Source organism: Haliotis cracherodii, unplaced genomic scaffold (assembly GCF_022045235.1).
Source record: "Haliotis cracherodii isolate W230 unplaced genomic scaffold, xgHalCrac1.p SCAF_18, whole genome shotgun sequence".
In the NCBI taxonomy this organism is placed as follows: Eukaryota; Metazoa; Mollusca; class Gastropoda; order Lepetellida; family Haliotidae; genus Haliotis; species Haliotis cracherodii.
Genome location: NW_027266273.1, coordinates 26377627 through 26398860, shown reverse-complemented (window position 1 = coordinate 26398860; position 21234 = coordinate 26377627). Strand labels below are relative to the sequence as shown.

Sequence of the window (21234 nt, the reverse complement as noted above, 5' to 3'; positions counted from 1 at the left end):
TGTTCCTGTTGTGAGATACTCATTTATATGATGCATGTACATGTAGTATCGCCTAAGATACCCGAAGCAAATATATCTCCATCATTTTTAGCCACCATCAAACATGGGTGTATACTTACTTTTGCCCGGCAGTTTACACAAGTTACAACTACTTCCCAATCGTTCGATCACTGAGACGATTGGAACATGGTGGTCGCAATTACAAATTGCGCCGTCAGTGAGGTGAGGTGAAATGGGGTTTAACGTCGCATCTGTGCAGAATAGCGATGTGCATGCACGTGTGTGAGTGTGAGTGTGTGTGTGTGTGTGTGTGTGTGTGTGTGTGTGTGTGTGTGTGTGTGTGTGTGTGTGTGTGTGTGGGTCTGTTAGATATTACATGAAACAAACATCTTGAGCGGGATGGTAGTTCGAGTTGGATAAGCATGTTAACTATGATCTATAAGGTAGAGAATGCCGCGCATGAATGTATCAATGAGATCCCCAGGTACATGGGGGCTTTTCGGCAGGAATATCCACACAGAGGAGTCTTAAATGGGGATCGGGTGAACATAATGTAGTTCCTGGTAGATTGTGTGTCATCAAACCGGACAACTTTGGTCTTTGACTGGTTGTGGCGTAAAACACACTTATTCATTTATTGTTTCGGAAATTGAATGTTCATCTTAATTGTTATTGATGAACAGGTAACATGTTTTTAAAGAAATAAAACATTGACATAATAACTACAACTTTATGTGAGTGCGAGTAGCTCTATTGGAGATGGAGATGAATAAGTGTTATAAAGTTGTAAGCTTCTTCACAACCGTGTAACTATGACTTGACTTTATTGGGTAATCCAAAAAGAGATAGTGACCTAAAATAGCCAAATATCATACGATTTCACTTGTCCACCATCTTGGATGCAAGGCGAAAACATTTCAGTGCGTTTAAAGCTACTGAAAATGCCACCTCAGAGTTGGACGAACATTCTGTGGTAGCGCACCGCTGTTGACCAGAGGCTATCAGCAGTATTTCCTGTCCAGGTTATTTAGGTCCGTTGTGTGTGTGTGTGTGTATGTGTGTGTGAGACCACGGTGTCATTAGATAAAAATGAAGTAATAATAGGATTACCAGAAAAAAAGGGGTATAACACCCAAGCCAATAAGCTTCGCTCAGGAAAACCAGAGTAAGTCATGATCAGTACAAGATTGAAAACTGCCCCATAAGTATGTATGACAGGCTAGTTGGGTATTGCTACTTGTATATGTGAAAACAAAGTTATTAAAATGAATATGAATGTGAATATGAAAAATGATGAAATTCACCAATAAACATGTATAAGTGTTATATCGTCACTGCAAAAATAATGAGTGTTTGTCTTTAGTATCAACATTCAAATACGTGATATCTGTATTAGCGATATTGTCTACGTTCCACCGGTTCTATCTCGTCGTATAAATGTTGCAAGAAATTGTATTTCTGAAGACATCACGGTACAGTTTTTACGATGCATCACGTCTGCACTAGCGCTTGCTAACAGACTTGTGTTTGGGTGTTTCAGTAGTTTAAATTGCTGCACTTGATATTGTTGATTAAACTTTGATACTATGACCAATATAATGTTTTATCATATAATGGGTAGGTTTCTCGACAGGATAAAGCCAACAGATAAAAACGATATCCGTTGGGGTCATATGCGGATAGAGATGCAAATATCAAAGGTCAAGTAGGGACTACTTTCACTGTTTATAAACAAACATGGCGTCGCCCTCGTCATTCGGCGATCGAGTCAGAATTAACCATCTGGAATCTGGATTAACTACAGAGATAATTGCTATCATTATCAAAAGAACAGTCTAATATACTGAAAATCAGTGTCTAACTGTGACGTAGCAAAGGCATTTTATAAGTTTTGGCAACTTTGGCGATATAAATTTCGACACAATTTAGCGAGTGCACGAGGCCTAGCCAAGCGGGATCAGTTGCCATATCTGTGCTTGTAGACCTCCGCGGCTTGAAACCTAATCCACAAATTAAAAATGTTGGATTTGGCCGAAATATGTTTGAATTGTTACCTTGTTTCGATTTGGCGCTGTGTGTACATCTGACTACACTTCTTAACGTTACATGACAGGACAGACCGACTGTCAACAACGTCTGACCGTGGCCGTGACGTCTCATAGACTAGGGTTAGAGTAGCTTCCCTTTGACAAAGGGCAGTTACTCTAGTGGACAGACCGATGGATTGCCGCGAAAGGCAATTAAAAACAATTGTTGTTTTGCGTATATGTTGCTTCGCCACTGCATAAGAAATAGATTTCAGTTGGAACTATATTGGCTACTGTCACTGTCCGACTGACACATCACTTTCCCTCTGACGTAATAAATATTAATGCGCGCATTCCAGGAAAACTCGCAATGTTTCGGTAATGTTTGTGAGAGAGGGAAAGCGATTTTGAAGCACAGAATTAAAGAATGACATTATATGATAAAGAGGTTATCACGCTTGTGTGTTTGGGGATGGTAAATATCCTGTATTAGGAATAAACACTATGTATTTAGCTCGCCAAGGCTCGCTAAATACAATGTTTATTCCCAATGCAGGATATTTACCATCCCCAAACACACTCGCGTGATAACCTCTATATATGACAGTATGACTTTAGAACGGTAACATGCGTTAATGTATATCTGATATATATATAGGATGACATAAATAGAACAATGAGTAGTACGTCCAGATTAGTGTATAGACAACATCTAATAATAAAATTCAACAACTCTCCTTTTAAAGTCTTTTTTCCTGACTTAAAAGTAAATGAAAGAACACAATCGTCCGGAATACAAGGTACAATTCTGGTGCACTTCTCATGTGACTATATGGCATACAATAAGCTTTCGGGTCCCGTTTGGATCGGTTTGGGTGGCAGCTTAGATATCCAAAAAATAGGTTCATCTCGGAATCTTCCATATAACTGGGGCTCCTCTTCAATTTAAATGGAGTTACTTGTTTCTTTCAAAACTATACAGTTTTAGAGACTAAGCATTAGTCTGAATAGACATCACCAGTTTGGAATTTGAGAGTAATCTGTTTACAGTAACAGGATACTGCTTAAGTGTCATGTACAAATGAAAAAGTGGAATCCCGTCAATTAGGCGGACGAACCTTAAAACTATTAACTTTCGAAAGTATAAATCCTTTTCCTATACTCAGACGTTCCTCAGCCTTGCGCTTTCCTAATTATTTTGACTAAAATTATTACCGTTATCACTGTATTAGTTAATGACAAACGCGTGCCGATCAAGTACGTGCCATACATTATAGCGACAATGTACGATTCCGAACTTATCACGAGACTGTGTTTATGAATCATTGTCAAATAGTGGTGGCATAGTGGAAACGATACGCGAAATCGCGCATGCACAGAGCGGAAAATTTGGACAAGGCATTAAGCAATCCGCATGCGCAGAACGATTGATTTCAGTACTTCCGCTAAGCGCTTCGAGTACAGCGTCAAACTCGGGCCTGTAATCTAACACGCGAAAACTGACCAATGAAATATGAGAAGTAGGAATACCGGTAGATGCTGTTGCTTGATTGACAATGTCAATCAAGAAAGGGAGGAGCTTGATGATATCGTTCTCTCCCAGTAAATTCCGATGTCAAATAACGACGTTATTTGGATGCAAAAACGATGGTTTGAAAGCGTCCAAATAACGTCGTTTTTCCGTCCAATGACCATATACGGAAAAAACGACGTTTTCGTGTTTGCAGTGTTATAATATCAGCATTATGAACGGCCCCTATAAGGATGTCAAGAACTTTATAAAAATAGTTACCCGTATTTTAATGTTTAATGAATCCCTGAATAGAATCCGACCTCTATAATGTTGGACAAGTCAATTTTATGATTAGGTGGATTAAGTGTGGTATTTGCCGCATATTCTCACAATCCTCACGTCGATTATCTGTACCTTTTCTCCCAATATCGATTTTCATATCTCTCCCACATCTGGATGCAATCGTTCGGCGACTGTGTTGCTGTGTTGTTTATCTGCGTTGCACAGCTACATTTATGGGGAACAACTCACTAGACACATTCCTTTAAAACATAACGTCGTCCAATTTATGACGTCAGCAAGTCGTGGAAGCGCATGTTTGAATCTCCAGAAATGACGTTTGATAGAACAATGTTTTGTCGTGAAATAAACCACGCTTCGCTCTTCATTGTTCTTTGCGTTTTATCGGGTCACATAAAAGTGCGTGATACGTGCAAAACTCGATGTGTAGTGATGGTGTAGTAGTGGTAGTGGTGTTAAGAATAATACACGACAGGGAGGGTTTGTTTGAGAATGTAAACACGATGGGTGTTGGTGTATGTGTTGGTGTTGGTGTTGGTGTTGGTGTGGGTGTGGGTGTGGTTGTGGGTGTGGGTGTGGGTGTGGGTGTGGGTGAGTTAGTGATGTGGGATGGGATATCTTGGGTTGTTGCGACGTGGGGTCGAAGGCCCGAAGGTATTTTCCGTCCCGGAGTGTTCTCAAACAAACCCGATGCGTGTGTTTTTTAACCCATAAAACGAAAGCAAAATTTAAAACAACATCTATCGAGAAGTGTTTGTTTCCAAGATACTTTCCATGAATCTTAGGAAACAGACGTAATATATATATTGCTGGCGTTCGAGGTGTTAAGAAACTTGAAAAATAATGCCTTAAAATCATTGTGATTTATCAGCGTACAAATGTTGCAAGTTTGATCCCTCTGAAATATAAGTTACATTTGTTGTTTGATTGTACGTCATTCCGCACATGTCCTTAAGTCAGCATTGTAGTGTGTGTGATCGATATCTGTCACTAGTCGACAGACTTTTAACTAAGTGTGTTTTATGTGATAAATGCCGAAAACAACATGTCCGATTTGCCACTGATATGATTACTTCGTACAAGAAGTTAATGCCACGTATTTATAGACATGGTACATGTTGGACGCCTGTGTTCGTTTGTCCATATTCGACGGGGATGTCTTAGTCTCTTGAGATAATCAGATGCGAAATTCGAACACTGAATATGAATTCCAATACATGTTTATTACAGGTATGATATTCTAAACAACTGCAATGTACAAAGCCGTTCGTGTTCAACACAAGTATAATATTGGTGTAACTACGGTAATGGCTCGGTATTGTCAGTCAACATTGCACACATGCTAGTTCATAGATTTCGCCAGTTTTCGTATGACTTCAGCCACGTCGGAGGGTTTTCTGTTGTGAACTTTGATACCATAGTATATGATAGAACCAATATCAATGACCACGCCTACCCCCGCAAGGACCATGCCCCCTATTTGCACAGCTTTAGCCCCAGTACTCAAAGCTTTAAAAGCTTCGTCGCCTTCTTTAGCCAGATCTCCCCCTACGCCCATGGCCTTAGCTGCAGCGGTTCCCTCCCCTTGTATCCCCTCCACGACTCCCTTGACATTGTCAGCCGCTGTCATCAGCTTCTTGATATTGACTATAGTGTCTACAAGTTTGCGACTGTCTGAAATAACACTGCTTATCTTCATTTCCATTTCAATGTTTTCTTTCAAAGACTTCCACATCTTGTCTTGGTCCTCACCAGGAAGCATTTCACAGAACGATTCCAAAACATGTGAAAACGATTTGATTGAATCTGAATACGCCTGGACCGCTGCCTTGGCCTCCTTAAGCTTCTTGCTGCTCATGATCTTCTCAGTGATACTTGTTGCCAGTCCCCCAACTCCGCTGACGGCGGATATACCCGCCCCTACTGCTGTCAGGATAAGGGATGCCCCAAAGGTAACGAAGGACAGGCCGAACCCAAGTAACGCCAGGCCTCCACCCACAGCCCCTGTGCTGGCAAAGCCAATCTTGGCGATGTCAACCTCCCGCTCCTCCTTGTCCAGCTCGTCTGCCAGTTCCAGCAACTGCTTTACCACGTCGTCGTGACGGGCGACGCACTCGGCAGTCTTCCCAGAAAGCTCCTCAAGCTTACTATCTGCGGCCGACATGTTCCCTGTAACCTGTATGTGGGACAGCAGCAGATTACATATCGCGTTAGTATTGAATGCAATGTTGGACTGCCAAGATACATAGATATCTGTCGATAAGCCTTTGTCAAGGGAATATTTGACATGAATCGACTCGCCTTATATCAAATAATATATATTTTCGTTCAGTTTAACTTAATGCTATCACACTACAATCATAATGATGATAATTGTACATATAAACTAAAGAGCAGACACGTATAGAAATATGTGTTTTTATTAACAGTTACATAAATACAATGGCGGGCAAAAGAAGGTGTACACCCAGCCCATGTTTTGTGGCTAAAATGAAACAAACAAGAAATGATTGTTTGATGATGTATTTCATACGGATATTATCCTAGGCCATATTACATGCATGATATCAATGAGTAGCTCACGTCACGTGACGTGTACATGAAGTCTCAAGTAGCATGGGTCCCATATTTTCAGTACATAGTTATGAGCAAAATGAAATGTGAATTGTCAAGCGTATGCTTTCTTTTGCCCGGAAGTTATTGTTAGAAATAAGACAATTAGCAAATGTATACATACCTGTCGTTGTATACTTGGTTTGAATGTATGCAGTTGAAGGTGGAGATATCCCCTCTGAGTACGACGTATGTCCTATTCACCTTGTTGTATGATCAGCCGCCTCCCGCTAATGCACCGGTGTCTGATCGACTTCCCACTTGGTGTGTACACGCAGGATATCTCGGTGACGCCGGTTGTCATAGCAGGGATAACAATTCGTACACACCAATCTCTTTCGGACTGTGTGAACTGTGGTCATATTAATCCTCTAGTCACACAATAGTTTATCTATCTCAGTCTTAATACAAACACATGTTTCATGTTTTAGATGCCTGTTACAAGGACGAGTATCAAACATTTCCGAAGTGTGTGTGTGTGTGTGTGTGTGTGTGTGTGTATGTATGTATGTATGTGTGTGTGTGTCTGTGCGTGCGTGCGTGCGTGTGTGTCTGTGTGTGTCTGTGTCTGTGCGTGTTTGTGCGTGTGTGTGTATGGCTAACTGACTGAGGCTGGCAATAGTTAAGCCATGTTGTAATTTGAACATATCAACATCTATATTGTCGATATTGTTTGAAACAAATCTCATCGAAGGACAGTACAAAGAGGAACATATAAAAAAGATTTACTTTAAATTTAATCGGAAACCTTTTTGCAAAAAGGAAGTGATACATAGATGTGAATGACATACATCATCCCTATGATTAGGTAATTGTAAAAGTAATGGATAAAGCTGATATACAATAGCGGTAAACATATCACAATGTTGAGAGAATACCAAGAGATCAGTCATAGTATATTATCATTCTTAAATCATATTTCACATTGATAAAACTAGTCAATGTTAAACGTTTGTGGATAATGCATGAATGTTTTTTAACACTAAACCTTTTTGCATAATGACTGCACTAATAGTTACGACGTCTTTATGGAAGCACGAATAGATATTGTTAAAACTACTTTTAAGTGCAATTAATTAAGCATTGAATGAAAACATTTCATGAAAGTTGTATAAAAGAACTGTCAAGGTACTTTTTGCTCAAACTGTTTATGCATTGGTGCAAGCCGTTATGAAACAGCTATGTAGACTCATTGTCAGTGTGTTCCAGGTTGGAACTAATGCACAATGTTTCGTTTACTCACAAAACAATCAATTGTCCTATCTATCCTTTGACTGTTCATTTAAAGCATTCGACGTTATGGTGACTCCCATACTACTGTATGGATCCCAAGTCTAGGGATATGAAAGAGCTGAAGTTATTGACAGAATCCATTTACAAGTTGTAAAAAGTTCAACTGGTTTGAGGACATCAACCCGAATGTTTGTAGAAAAAGTCAACTTGGACGGGTCCCATTCAATTCAAATTAGTAAAAGCCAACTTTTGGCATAAATAACATAAGCCAAGTAAACCCCTAAGCTATCACAAGTTGTATTTAATCTTGTGAAAGCTGATATATTAATGGCTTAGCTGTGTTGAAGATATATTGAACTCATGTGGTCAAGCTGCCGTATTTCATTCACCCCGATATTTTAATAGAGACTGGATTGTGGCAGCTGTTGAGAGAACAATGAACAATCAATTATATCAAACTTGCCGCAACAAGCTCTAAAGGATTTTACTACAAATACTTTAAGGATGTGAATAGTTTTGAAAAGTACCTTTTGTACTCTGAATCTGAGTTTATACCGAACACCAATACTACATCATTGACGCGCCTCATAGTTGGTTGTGGGTGTTAGACAAGAAGCAAGTACAAAGAGCTCCTGTTTCAGCACACTTTGTGAAAAATAAGGAATGTATTATACTTGTGCAATAGATGATGCAAATCATACTCGGTTTGATATTTGATGTTCACTATCTACAATAATCACAACGTTCTTTCACTAAACCATTGAGTATACAGCTCAGTGACATTATTCCACGACCTTCACCTCGTCATGCCCTTCATGATCAAGGCCCATCTTGATCTCCATCTCCCTGGACAGATGCTCCTCATCTTTCTCCAACGCGACCTCTTGCTCCAGTGCTTCATCCTTGTCTTCCAAGGATCTGGCAACTTTGCGAATCATTTGTGCAATCTCGGATGGCTTGCGTTTACGTATTTTGATGCCGTAGTATATAATAGCACCGACGTCAACGATGACACCAACTCCTGACAAGACTACCCCTCCCACCTTGATGACTTTCGCGGCAGTGCCCAGAGCTCTGAATGCCTCCTTTCCAGCTGTGAACACCTCTCCGCCGATATCAGCAGCCGCCTGGCCAGCCTTGGCACTGGCGTGGAGGCCTGTTTTAGCCCCAATCTCTATAGCACCAACTGTGGCATCAACAATTTTGGCCGCTCTAAGAATTTTGTGAGCTTTCATATAGGCACCAATGGCCATGGAATTATCCTGCACGTCACTGAACAGATCCTCAGATGAAGCTCCATCACTAGAGGATGACTGCAGGATATCAAGCATCCGGGTCTGTTCTTCGTGTGTCAAGGCGTCACTGAATACTTCCAGAACGAGCACAAAGTCTGCTAGGGCAGAGGAATAATCTCGCACCGCTTCCTTAGCTTCTTTGACTCTGTTACTTTTAACGATTTTCTCAGCAATTGTTGTAGCGATTCCCCCAGCACCGCTAGCCACGGCGATGCCTGTTCCCACAGCCGTTAGGATCAGAGACGCTCCAAATGTGACAAAGGATAGACCGAAACCTGCAATGGCGAGACCCCCTCCAACTAATCCAGAGCTTGCGAAACTAATCTTTGCGATGTCCATCTTCTTCTGCTGTACATCCAGTTCGTCCGCTAGGGCATACAGCTTCCCCACGACTACGTCCAGCTTCTCCAAACAGTTATCAGACGCATCTGACAACCTCTGCAACTTCTCATGCTTGCTTGCCATTGTGCCTGACAACGAAATGACACACGTCTTTGTCACTCGGCTTGTTAATATATTCATGTGATGTAACCGTATTTCAAAGAATACTACATGTACGGGGACGGTCGTGTAGCCTAGTGGTTAAAGCGTTCGGTCGTCAAGCCGTAATCCGGGTTCGATTCCCGACATGGGTACAATGTGTGAAGCCCATTTCTGGTGTCCCCCGCCGTGATATTGCTGGAATATTGCTTAAAGCGGCGTAAAACCAAACTCACTCACTCAGTACACGTGTATACACAAGTATATATATACTTTTAGTATGTTTTAATTTACAAATTTTAAAACAATCCACTGCAGTAAAGTCAGTGAAGACTGTGTATTTGTTCAAATATCTTTCCTTATAATGTTCTTTCAATTCTATGAACACATCTAGTTAATATAAGGAGTATGGTCCTGGGTTGTAGGTTCAAACTAACTTCCCCGTGTGTGTTTATATAGCTTGTGACACCGAGGAAGGGTTTCAAGTATGGGCTGACATCACGCCCTAAAGTAAACAAACACGACGCGTGGCCTGGGCAAGCCATGTATGGTGAACGTGTTCCAGACAAGGCCCCGAGAAACTCGAGTCAGGGCCACACTGTGTTCATGTCATTCCCCCATATATTCTTACACACGTTTACCTCTCTTTGTGAAATATTTCAACCTATATCCCCAGCACAAGCATACCCAACAGAAGCACACTAAACTAGCCTTCCCAACTCTACATTACCCAATACACGCTTTCAACCAACATTTTCAAACCGCAAATAACACAGGACTCGTGCTTTTAATGTCCCATTTGATACACTATATGACACTTTAGACCATATGTGGTGCAAACATGTGATTTATATAAGCAGGGGTGTCTTCATGTTGGTGTGTCTCAGAATGTTGACGTGCATGGAAGCTATGTAATCAAACCAGAATGTGTATAATTCAAATGTCAGTATGTAATGTATGTCTGTTTGGGAATACATTCATTGCAAACTAAAACCAGTGTAAAGGTGTGCACAAACTTTTTCACAAGTGACTACTTACGAGATGAATCGCTGTGTTCCCAGCCAACTCCCTGCCTGTTATCAATATGTTTGTTGCTGTCCACCCCGGTAACACATGACATGGGCGTTTCCTGGTTGTTAGCAAGCTACCTTTCCCGAGTAAGGCTGAAGCAAATTCTCTTTGTAAGATCAACTTTCCAATCAATAAAACCAAGGAAGCGATAACCTAAATGCAAACGTGATGATAACTGATGACCCGACTAAATTGTTCACTGTAACACGAATAAGGCATGCTTAAAAAAGTAAAGGGGTATGTTGAAGAAAATAAATAAATAATTTATAATAAATGATAAAATATAACATATAACTCAACCAATATGAACAGCTCTACATTTAATGATATCCTATAATACAAACATCGCATAAAAAGCATTGTTAAACGACAAACATAATGTCTGGCCTGGTGTCCATGTTAATCCGTTTGAGTTCGTGTCCTTTGTTAAACTTTGACACTGCGTAAAATGGGTGACCATTAATTGCTAGATCGATGTGTGTAATGAAATAAGCAGACAAGTGGGGTTCAAATAATTATATCAATCTCGCCAGGAGGGCTTAGTATCCCGCGCATTGTCCCCTGTAACCACAATTTCACCGGGCAAATTTAACATTGTGGATATTTTCGTTTACAAAGCCGTTTACCCCAGGTTCGAATCTAAAGCAAGAGCCAAATCCCGTATAAGCAGAGCTACCTCGGACGGTTCCTTGTTGTGAAGTTTGATACTGTTGTAGATAATTGATCCGATGTCAAGAATAATGCCAACCCCTGTCAGCGCCACATCGCCGATATGGATAGCTTTGGCACCAGCATTAAACGTCTTGTACGCCCCCTTCCCGAACGTCGACTTGTCGGACACAACCCCTGCCGTCCAGCTGGCGACGTTCAAGCCTGGTGTCTCCAGACTGGCGTCTTCTTCGATCTCCGCCATCAGCTCCTGGACACGTAACGTGGTAGCCATGATCTGGTGCCCCTTGGCACACGCAGCACATAGCTTGTCTGGAGACTTTACGTCGATGATTCCGATATTGCTTGACGTGACTCTAGAGTCTGTGAGGATCTGTCTCAACCTTGCCTTGTCATCACGAGAAGAGAGACCTTCACAGAAGAACTCGAGAACTGGAGCGAACTGTTGCACAGCTTGTGTGTAGGCCTTTACGCATGCGTTAGTTTCCTCGACCTTTTTCCGCTTGATGATCTTGTCCGCGATTTTGGTGGCCGCGGTTCCAACGGTACTGGCCAGAGAGATGCCTGTCCCGATGGACGTCAGGACTAGCGAAGCCCCAAATGTGACAAATGACAACCCAAATCCTGTTGCGGCCAATGCTGCTCCCACGGCACTGGAGGCAGAGAGACCGACCTTCGCCTTTCGGAGTTTCCTCTGCTGCTTGTCCAGGTCATCAGCAAGCTCAACCAGCTTCCTGGCTAAGATCCGTTGCCTTGCCATAACTTCGTCTGCAGTTGCGTTGAGCTTGCACAGACGGCGGTCGCATGGTAGACCTACAACAGCAACACAAACTGTGGCATATTTACTCGAAACTAATTATAAGTAAATGAAAGCATCAACTACAGTCATCCCGATGGCTGACATGTTATTTGCACCATGACAAACCGGGAAACATACCTGTACGAATAGAAGGATACAACAGTAAGAGATGAGTGAGTGAGTGAGTATGGTTTTACGCCGCTTTTAGCAATATTCCAGCAATATCACGGCGGGGGACACCAGAAATGGGCTTCACACATTGTACCCATGTCGGGAATCGAACCCGGGTCTTAGGCGTGACGAGCGAACGCTTTAACCACTAGGCTACCCGACCGCCCCCAGCAAGAGATGAATAGATCTAGCACTTTAGAGGCAGATTGCGTTGTATACTCCCCAGGGAGCCGAGAATAAAAATCGAGTGCTCACTGAGCATCCACTTGGTGAATGGACTATAAATTATAAATGCACTCAACTTGGTACTTGGGATGCAAGTGTGACATTTTGAAAGCGGGATCCGCATATTTGCCATGTTTTTCCTCAATCTTGTCAATCACATTAGTGTAAAAAGGTGACAGAAATTCTATGATATAAATAATTTTATTGGATTTTTCAAAAAGGACAAGATCAGGTTTGTTGGCCTGGATATGCCTGAGGCTGTATACGGGCATATTCCAAAGACATATGTATTTATCAGTTTCCATGAGGCCCTCTACATATATCCTGGGTCGTACCATGGCAGGACCTCTGTGTCAAAACCACAAGCATGTCGAAGGCGGTAATAAAATGATCGAGCCACTCCATCATGTCGCTTAAGATACTGTGTTTGTGCCAAAGCTAGGCGTCCACTCACAATGTGCTGGACAGTCTCATTTAATTTATTACATAATCTACATTTCATATTTACATTCTGATGCAAAATCACACACTGACGGTTTCGAGTGGGAAGCGACTGGTCCTGATCAGGAAACAGAAAGCCTCTGCTTCACATTTCAGGCAAGACGACTTCATCCAAGCAAAGGACTCTGCAGGGATGCTGATCTTCTCAACACACTGCACATAAACCCGATGCAGTGGTCGTTTAGATAGCTTCTCTCTGGGCCAATTTGATATCGCACTTCACTTGGTTGACACTCATTTCTGTACCGTCCAGCAGTACAGAACCATCAACAAAATCAACACTAACATTGAGATTATATCCCACATCCTTGGCTCGTTTTAGAAAACTGTGGAATGCCTTGTTTTCATCATGAGTCTTGACATGCTTCCCAAGAGGATCTTCAGACAAATAAATGTGTGGAAAAGTTCACAAAACAATTATTCTATCATGAAGAGCCTCCATGTTAATTAAACCACGTCCTCCCATATTGATTGGTAAATATAAGCGATTGAGATAAGAGCTATCGTCTGGCCTGATTCTTCGTGTGAGTGTGTCAATACCCTGATTTTTTTGTTCCAACAACACCAAAATAATATGAAAGGACGGGTACGGTATAAGTAGTTTTGGCTTTAACTTTATTGCAAGCGCACAGCTCTGAACTCCAGATTTTCTTTAGTCTACATTTGTACTCTGCCCGACGTTTTTCCTTGATAAGGGCATTTTGGAGTTTGTCCCTAATCTGCATCCTTAAGTACGTATAGGCCTGACCTTCCACGAGATGGTCAATACTTATTATTATTATTATCTGAGGTCATTACCAACATTTGATATCTCCCATCAAAGGGTTATGCTGTAGTGTTCACCAGCATGGAAATACACGGACATGTCTATGCAGCTCACAGTTCATATGGTGCACGAGACGATGTTACCTTACTAATCTTACGATGGCCGATAAAGTTAGGATGAACCTACTTTAAAAGTTCAGGTATCGAATCACAGTAAGGCGACCTCAAATACCAAAACGCGGTAGGTTTGATTCCACTCTATCATGAAGGCAAGAGTGAGTGAGTATTGGCCTTAAGGCACGGGTATGGTGCTAAAAACCTAGAAACATAATCGGGGCGAACCGGGATTCGAACCCACAATCATAGGTTTCTGGCGTGCCCAAAGGACGCAGCTCTGCACAGCGAATCACGGCGCCTTAGACGACTGGGTCACCCGTGTCCCTTGTGGTTGTCGGAGATGGTGTCACACCAAGGTTACTTTGTTAACAATATATTGTCATGAATATTTTTTCTCACTTCTATTATGTACCACATTTTAACAAATCAGAATCCAGTATTCTTCAAAGTCATGACAGAACGAGCAACTGGAATACGGGTCAAAGTGGCGTTAACCCAACTCACTCACTCACTCCTCCACAAATAAGCTGACACGTCGTGATATAACTGGAATACTGGTCATGGTTCATTATTTTGATATTTACAAGCCAACGTGATCATTTATTTAAGGACACGATCTATAATGCAATGTTAAAGTGAATACAATGTACCAGTGGTAACAGACTGCAACCAACAGCGGTAAAAGGATACATCATGGCTCCTTATGAAGTGACTGTGGTATGTTTGTATATCAATAACCAGTATGTTCTCTTAGTCTGCATTACGCACCACATAAGGAGATAAAGTATAACACGTCAACGCCAGAGAATAACCATTTTTGGCTATCTGACGAAGCAGATTCCATTGTGCTTATAAGGCAATCAGGCGGTGAAGATTAGATGAATGAATTACTGGTCATCAACAAAGACTGGTCGGCTCGGAGACAGAATACCACGTCTGAGTGGTGTACCCATGTGAACCTGTGTCATGGTATCGCAGGGCTAACATTAAAAAAATGGCATAAGCCCTAACAAGTAAAAGCACACACAGGCGTGCATGCATGTCGCTATATAAGTGAAAAGTCTTAAACCCTATTTTACCTCAAAACAAGAATATATAATGTGTAAGGGTCCTTTTGATTTATGGTCACTTACTAAATATATTTGTTGTTTAATCTGTTTATGGTGTTTTTAATATCACACAGCTATCGGAAGGACCTGTGATAGTCACTATCTCATGCTTGAGCAACGGTACAGATCGTCGGTAAAACGTCCCAGATAAACTCTGTAACTCGTCAAGGGAAGCAACTCGTTCAACACTATTGCAAAATCGTTAACGCACTCGTGACGCCAACCGTAGTCAGTCATTACCCCATCCGTCCGAGAAGGAACATCACACGCTCTGCGTGGAACTTTTAGACTTGCGATATATAATTGTGTTGACATATCAGATTAACATAGTATTAAATGACGTGTAAATGTGTTTGTGTGATAAACGTCGAGGATATTAGTTCACTCTATATTTCATCAAGAAGCTGTATCTGAATCCGTTGTGTATTTCATAGCTTGTTTGTGAATCGCGGGGACCCCGGGTATCAGCATAAACCTTCTCTTGGACTGTGTTTCTCCTTGGAAGGTTGGGAATATCGTAGGTCAGTTCTTCCCCCCTCCCTGGTCAGAATCCTGCCCCCCCCCCCCCCCCCCCCCCCCCCCCTCCCAATCTCTAGAACTATATTGCTTGTAGATTTGACTGCTCCAGTTTGAATCGAAAACGAAGCGTAATTTTTTAAATGTTAAATGTAACATATCTCCACACCAAAAACACATAGCTACCATAAGGTCGACTCGACTGAAGTAAGTGAACCGAACGTGCAAAGCTGTGTTCTAATCTTATGTCCACTACCTTCTCACAACACCCATTGTTAAGTAATGTGTACTTTCCTATAAATACTTGCGTCCGCGCCAGTCTTTTTTTGTTACTAGAATGTCAAGACCATGCCCCAGCCCGGGCTAGGTTAAAACAAGAAATGCAGTTAGATCCGCTATCTGTCATAGATCTCCTAAAGCCAAGAGATGCAATAGCGAAGGCCAAACTAACTCTATTTCTGAGAGATGGACAGCTGCTCGAACGTATATAAACAGAGCAGCCAAGGATAAAAATGAAATCATATCAATATAAGAAAAAAGAAATCATATCAATGCAAAAACAGAAATTATGTGAACACCGAACTCACAATAGATATGTGAACCCTTCTCACACACAGGAGTCCCAAAGAGGGACAGGTCAGCCGAAATTGCCTAGGCAGAAGGCGACCTCTTAAACACTTAATGCAACAACAACAACAACAGTCTTTTTTTCTCAATTAGAGCTTGTCACCTTTGAAACCTCTGGAATGACCTCTGATCAAATGCTGTTTCCTTTGAAAACTTTGACTGACCAATTAAAGTCAGTACGGAAACTACGCTAGGTCATTATTCAAAACAAATCAAATGTTACAGGATTTCCTTTCCAACACGATCGGGAGGCTATATATCATATTTTTTTTCACTTAATAATTTGCTAAATATTGTGTTGCGAGCCATTATAAAGCAAGTAGTGTAGACAGACAACTCTACGAGCAACGATTGAGAGAATATAGTATCATTTGTCTCAACAGAGCTTGACATTCGGCAGTAATCTAACATGGAGTGTGACATCACGTCTAACGCTTGAAACGCCTGTCTGTGGAATGTTTTGACGTCATGGTATCGATTTGTGTTGCAGAACTATAGGTTGCAAGGGCTATTTCATTTTAGCTCTGTGGGACATTTAAATAATGACATTGTCTCAATTTGAAGGGACAGACCGTTGGTATTCTTTGTGGTAGATGGGAGAGTATTTAAAAAATAAATAAATAATAATCATTTGCCGAAACTTGTGTCTTACGCGAGTGAGTATAGGTTAACGTCGCTTTTAGCAATATTCAGCAATATCACGACGGAGGCCTTATGCATGGTTCCCATGTGGGGAATCGAACCCGGGTCTTCGACATGATAGCGAACGCTTTAACCACTGGGCTATCCCACCGCCCCTGTATGTCTTTAAGCGATGGGTGAATATATATCATAACCCGCGGTCAGTTCCTGGGTAACTTGACAAAAACGGTTGAAGAATATACATTTTCTGATCGACACCGATCGTCGTTAGCGCCTGATTCCAGCCATTCAACCGACTGAGTGTACGAAGTATCAATGCCACATTTTTCATCAGTTTCGCTTTGATCAGAGGTTAACGTTTTATGTTTTTCATATTATTCATACAGGCAGCAAATCTTCGTTTGAAATCTCTAAAAAGAAATACATTCATCTACTAACTGAATTCCAATTAGCTTCATTCATCAATACTCGACAAGTCAATTAGGAAATAAACATAGTTGTGTTTTCAATGTGGAGCTATGTTAGCTTTAGTTTGACGGTTATTCGACAGTGATGAGCTTGGTGAAGCATGGGCTGTATTGAGTCACTACTTCACATGTATACACTTGTTCATGAGAGGCATTTGCCTGTCTATGTTGAAGTAACACTTTAAGCGGTCACCCTAATTTACTCTTAACCAATAATCTATTTGAACTGAATACTAAATAATATTTTTACAACTTATCATTTCCTGGCATTAATCAGAATGGAACATTTGAACAGAGGCCTCTGTTAATATTAAACGTCAGAGAATAATCAGTGGCGTGTGTTGTGTGGCGTTGTGTGTTGTTTGAGTGGTGTGGTGTGGTGTGGTGTGGTGTGTGGTGTGGTGGGGTTGGGTGTGTTGTGTTGTGTTGTGTTGTGTTGTGTTGTGTTGTGGTGTGGTGTGGTGTGGTGTGGTGTGGTGTTTGAATGGTATTGTATGGTGTGATGTGGTGTGGTGTGGTGTGGTGTGGAGTGTGGTGGGGTGGGGTGGGGTGGGGTGTGTGTGTGTGGGGTGTGAGCTGTGATGATGTTTGGTGTGTGTTGTCAGAGAATAATCAGTGGCGTGTGTTGTGTGGCGTTGTGTGTTGTTTGAGTGGTGCGGTGTGGTGTGGTGTGGTGTGGGGTGTGGTGGGGTTGGATGTGGTGTGTTGTGTTGTGTGGTGTGGTGTGGTGTTTGAATGGTATTGTATGGTGTGGTGTGGGGTGGTGTGGTGTGGTGTGGTGTGGAGTGTGGTGGGGTGGGGTGTGTGTGGGGGGGAGGGGGTGTGTGGGGTGTGAGCTGTGATGATGTTTGGTGTGTGTTGTCAGAGAATAATCAGTGGCGTGTGTTGTGTGGCGTTGTGTGTTGTTTGAGTGGTGTGGTGTGGTGTGGTGTGGTGTGGTGTTTGAATGGGGGTGTGTTGTCAGAGAATAATCAGTGGCGTGTGTTGTGTGGCGTTGTGTGTTGTTTGTGTGGTGTGGTGTGGTGTGGTGTGGGGTGGTGTGGTGTGCTGTGCTGTGGTGTGGTGTGGTGTTTGAATGGTATTGTATGGTGTGGTGTGGGGTGGTGTGGTGTGGTGTGGAGTGTGGTGGGGTGGGGTGGGGGGGAGGGGGTGTGTGTGAGCTGTGATGATGTTTGGTGTGTGTTGTGTTGTATTGTGCGGTGTTGTGTTGTGGTGTGGTGTTGGTTGCGTTCTGTAATGTATAATCCGTTCCCAATATTTGACCAAAAAAATTTAACTCCGGTTTTATCCAAAAAAATAGTTCACTTGGCATTCTGGGTGCTCTGATAGTGTGTTCATAGTGTTACAAACATGAAGGTGTTTATGTGCTGACTGAACGGATACCCTGTCTCACAGACAAAACCCAGCCCACGCCCCAAAATATCAAAAGGCCGGTCTCTCCATGACACGAAAGGTGTAAACGTTAAATCTTATAAATATCGACCGCTAGTGGTAGAGCGTCTGCCCGGAGAGCGGAAGTTCGGGAGTTCGATCGGCTCGTAGTCAGTATACTGTGTCTGAGTGGGGAATTGAAGTTAAACTGCGGCATGGTATACGTATCTCAGTGGGCTGCCACTATAAAATCGGCTTTAGTTCGGACTAGTGCAAGCAGCCACAAACACACACGCACGCACGCACGCACGCACGCACGCACGCACAATAAATGCATCTGAACCTCATGGTTCCACTGATCAATATTCGATTTATGGATACAGCAAGTCATTCAATTTTATTTGTGTTGGTTTTAGTTTTCAGAACAAAACAAATACGAGACACCTTATTGTTTTACATTACTCTGTTTTTAATTATTTTCATAACATGCAGTAAATATAATTGGAATTTTTTTATATTAATTTGAGTATTATATTAAGATGTATTGAGTCCAAGCGTCAGGCATCAAGGTGATCGCCTGTATACGGGTCTTCGATGTACGGGCAAATCGTGTGTGAGTCAGGACGTCATTGAGAGACGATGTTACTGCTATTGACATAAGGAAGGGATCGCACTCGTTAAGTCAAATGTACATACACGAAGGATATATATTTAAAATATAAGTAAAAATATTCAGTAAGTATACACACATAGAAGTATAGTAGTCCGCAAAGACAGTTGGGTACTGACGTTGGGCGAATGCATAGTGACAGACTGAGGTCACTCTGTGCAGCCTTTTAGTAAGCCAAGTTGACTCGCAGTTGAATTTAATTGACGTAATTTACCTGTACCTCCATGTGATTTGCCCGATCCGTTCCCCATATCGGCCTCTTGTGGTTGCTCTCTGCTATATATATTTTCACAGATGCCGTTAACTCCGTGAATATTATTGTTGTATCACAATGACTTCATCCTGTGGCAGCGGGTCTTTCGCAAGTCGCCATATTGCTTCTCAGTCCCTGTCTCAGGCTAAATCGGTGTTCATTGGCAGATTGTAGGGGAATTTAAACACTGTACCGGTAAACAGTCGTGTTTGATCCCTGCATACAGAGGGCTAACCGGGGCTGTATCGGCGAAGACAATGTGACATTTCGGTGATAATGTGCTCTGTTGTTGCCCGACTGCTGGATGGCAATCGCACGGATCAGACACAGCGTTGCCTTCCATGTTTGCCATGGAAATAAAAAGGTAACCTTTTTTACACATGTTATTGATGTTATCACTTAAATGTGTCCGTAATTCTACAATTAACGCTATATGGTTGCAAGAATTTGTGTCTTTTTTGCATTTTCCTCCATTGTGTATGCTAAGTGCGGGTTAATCACACTGTGGAACACCTTAAGTCTTGGATGTGTTGGCGGAGCTAGTTTCAAACAAACAGTTTGACAGAACATATGTTTATGAAATCCTTTAATATACTGAGGATAAAAAGAAACAAACAGTTAAAATTTTCAATAAATAAAAACTAAAAGATATTAAAATAACGACATTAGCATTAAGCAACATATAAAGTAAAATAACCTTTCGCATCCGAGAAACAAAAACTATGAATTTACGCCATAGCTAATAAAGTGTCGGAATTTCAAAGTCTTATTTTATCATGATATAAAATCCTTTGAAATAAATATTGCAACCTTTCACGAAAACCTATAAGGTTCAACTGGCAGTCCAACAAAATATCAACGTGACATACCTGACATTTCAAACGTGTACCATATTAAACTTCAGTAAATTAAAATCTAACTGGTCATTTACATTTCTCGAATTGTGTAAAATAGGGTAATGTTAAATAATGGAATCGGGATTGATGTGTGTACAGAGTGAAACGTACTTATGGCAGCTAGCTGTTTCCGAATCTGTTCTTATTTATCGACAGTCCACATATTTGCGCCCCGAGATCAAACGGTATTGAATAAGAAGTTGCCATAGTAAACAATTGTCCACGGAAAACCAAACAAGGTCATGTGAGCACGCGCTGGCCCAGAAGCTTTAGCGATCCCCAGGCTGTGCTCACAGTCGTCACTAGAGTGCAGGCAGTCAGAGAGGTGAGGTGAGGTGAGGTGAGGTGAGGTGAGGTGAGGTGAGGTGAGGTGAGGTGAGGTGAGGTGAGGTGAGGTGAGGTGAGGTGAAATTGGGTATAAATCGCGTCCAAGATTATTGCACTTATATAGCGACGTGTGTGTGTGTGTGCGTGCGTACGTGCGTGTGTGTGTGTGTGTGTGTGTGTGTGTGTGTGCGTGCGTGCGTGTGTGTGTGTGTGTGTGTGTGTGTGTGCGTGCATGCGTGCGTGCGTGCGTGCGTGTGTGTGTGTGTGTATCGTTTTACGTCTTTTGGCTCTCCGGGCGGACGCTCTACCACTAGAATACGGAGGCGGTCAGACAGTCAGAGAACGACAGCATGCTGGTGTTATATAACGACATCGTTATCGACTTAAATAATACTTGGCTAAAGGGCTGATAACTCCGGTCAGTAACGCTGGACATTGGTAATTGTTATTGTCATCAAATCCATGTTCGTCCATGGAACTGCTTCGGCAATCACATATCGTAGGTATAAATCAGCTCGCACTCCGAGACAAAGATCTTGACAAACTACTGCAAATACTTGTATCTGTTTGTTGTTTG

General features: G+C 41.9%; 3 protein-coding genes across 3 annotated transcripts; all 3 read right to left on the bottom strand.

Annotated features, from left to right (window-relative positions):
- Window positions 1–5073: 5073 nt before the first annotated feature.
- On the bottom strand, window positions 5074–6705 carry LOC139465467 (apolipoprotein L3-like). Its single transcript, XM_071247191.1, has 2 exons — window positions 6578–6705; window positions 5074–6016 (listed from the first exon to the last, which is right to left on the bottom strand). The coding sequence occupies exon 2, from the start codon at window positions 6002–6004 to the stop codon at window positions 5183–5185; it is 822 nt and encodes a 273-aa protein (XP_071103292.1). The 5' UTR covers window positions 6005–6016; window positions 6578–6705; the 3' UTR covers window positions 5074–5182.
- A 1763-nt stretch (window positions 6706–8468) lies between these two features.
- On the bottom strand, window positions 8469–10581 carry LOC139465623 (apolipoprotein L3-like). The gene is made up of 2 exons (XM_071247325.1): window positions 10500–10581; window positions 8469–9451 (listed from the first exon to the last, which is right to left on the bottom strand). The coding sequence occupies exons 1-2, from the start codon at window positions 10579–10581 to the stop codon at window positions 8469–8471; spliced, it is 1065 nt and encodes a 354-aa protein (XP_071103426.1).
- Window positions 10582–11008: 427 nt separating this feature from the next.
- Window positions 11009–19533, bottom strand: LOC139465466 (uncharacterized). Its single transcript, XM_071247190.1, has 2 exons — window positions 19396–19533; window positions 11009–12014 (listed from the first exon to the last, which is right to left on the bottom strand). The coding sequence occupies exons 1-2, from the start codon at window positions 19430–19432 to the stop codon at window positions 11155–11157; spliced, it is 897 nt and encodes a 298-aa protein (XP_071103291.1). The 5' UTR covers window positions 19433–19533; the 3' UTR covers window positions 11009–11154.
- Window positions 19534–21234: the final 1701 nt, after the last annotated feature.

What these genes read in the sequence shown, in the direction of transcription:
- LOC139465467 (XM_071247191.1), bottom strand. Translation starts at nt 6,004, where the DNA reads ATGTCGGCCGCAGATAGTAAGCTTGAGGAGCTTTCTGGGAAGACTGCC.
- LOC139465623 (XM_071247325.1), bottom strand. Translation starts at nt 10,581, where the DNA reads ATGTCATGTGTTACCGGGGTGGACAGCAACAAACATATTGATAACAGG. An exon ending in GGAACACAGCGATTCATCTC is followed by an intron (nt 9,452 to 10,499) that starts GTAAGTAGTCAC and finishes TTTCGTTGTCAG; the next exon opens with GCACAATGGCAAGCAAGCAT.
- LOC139465466 (XM_071247190.1), bottom strand. Translation starts at nt 19,432, where the DNA reads ATGGGGAACGGATCGGGCAAATCACATGGAGGTACAG. An exon ending in CAAATCACATGGAGGTACAG is followed by an intron (nt 12,015 to 19,395) that starts GTAAATTACGTC and finishes TTGCTGTTGTAG; the next exon opens with GTCTACCATGCGACCGCCGT.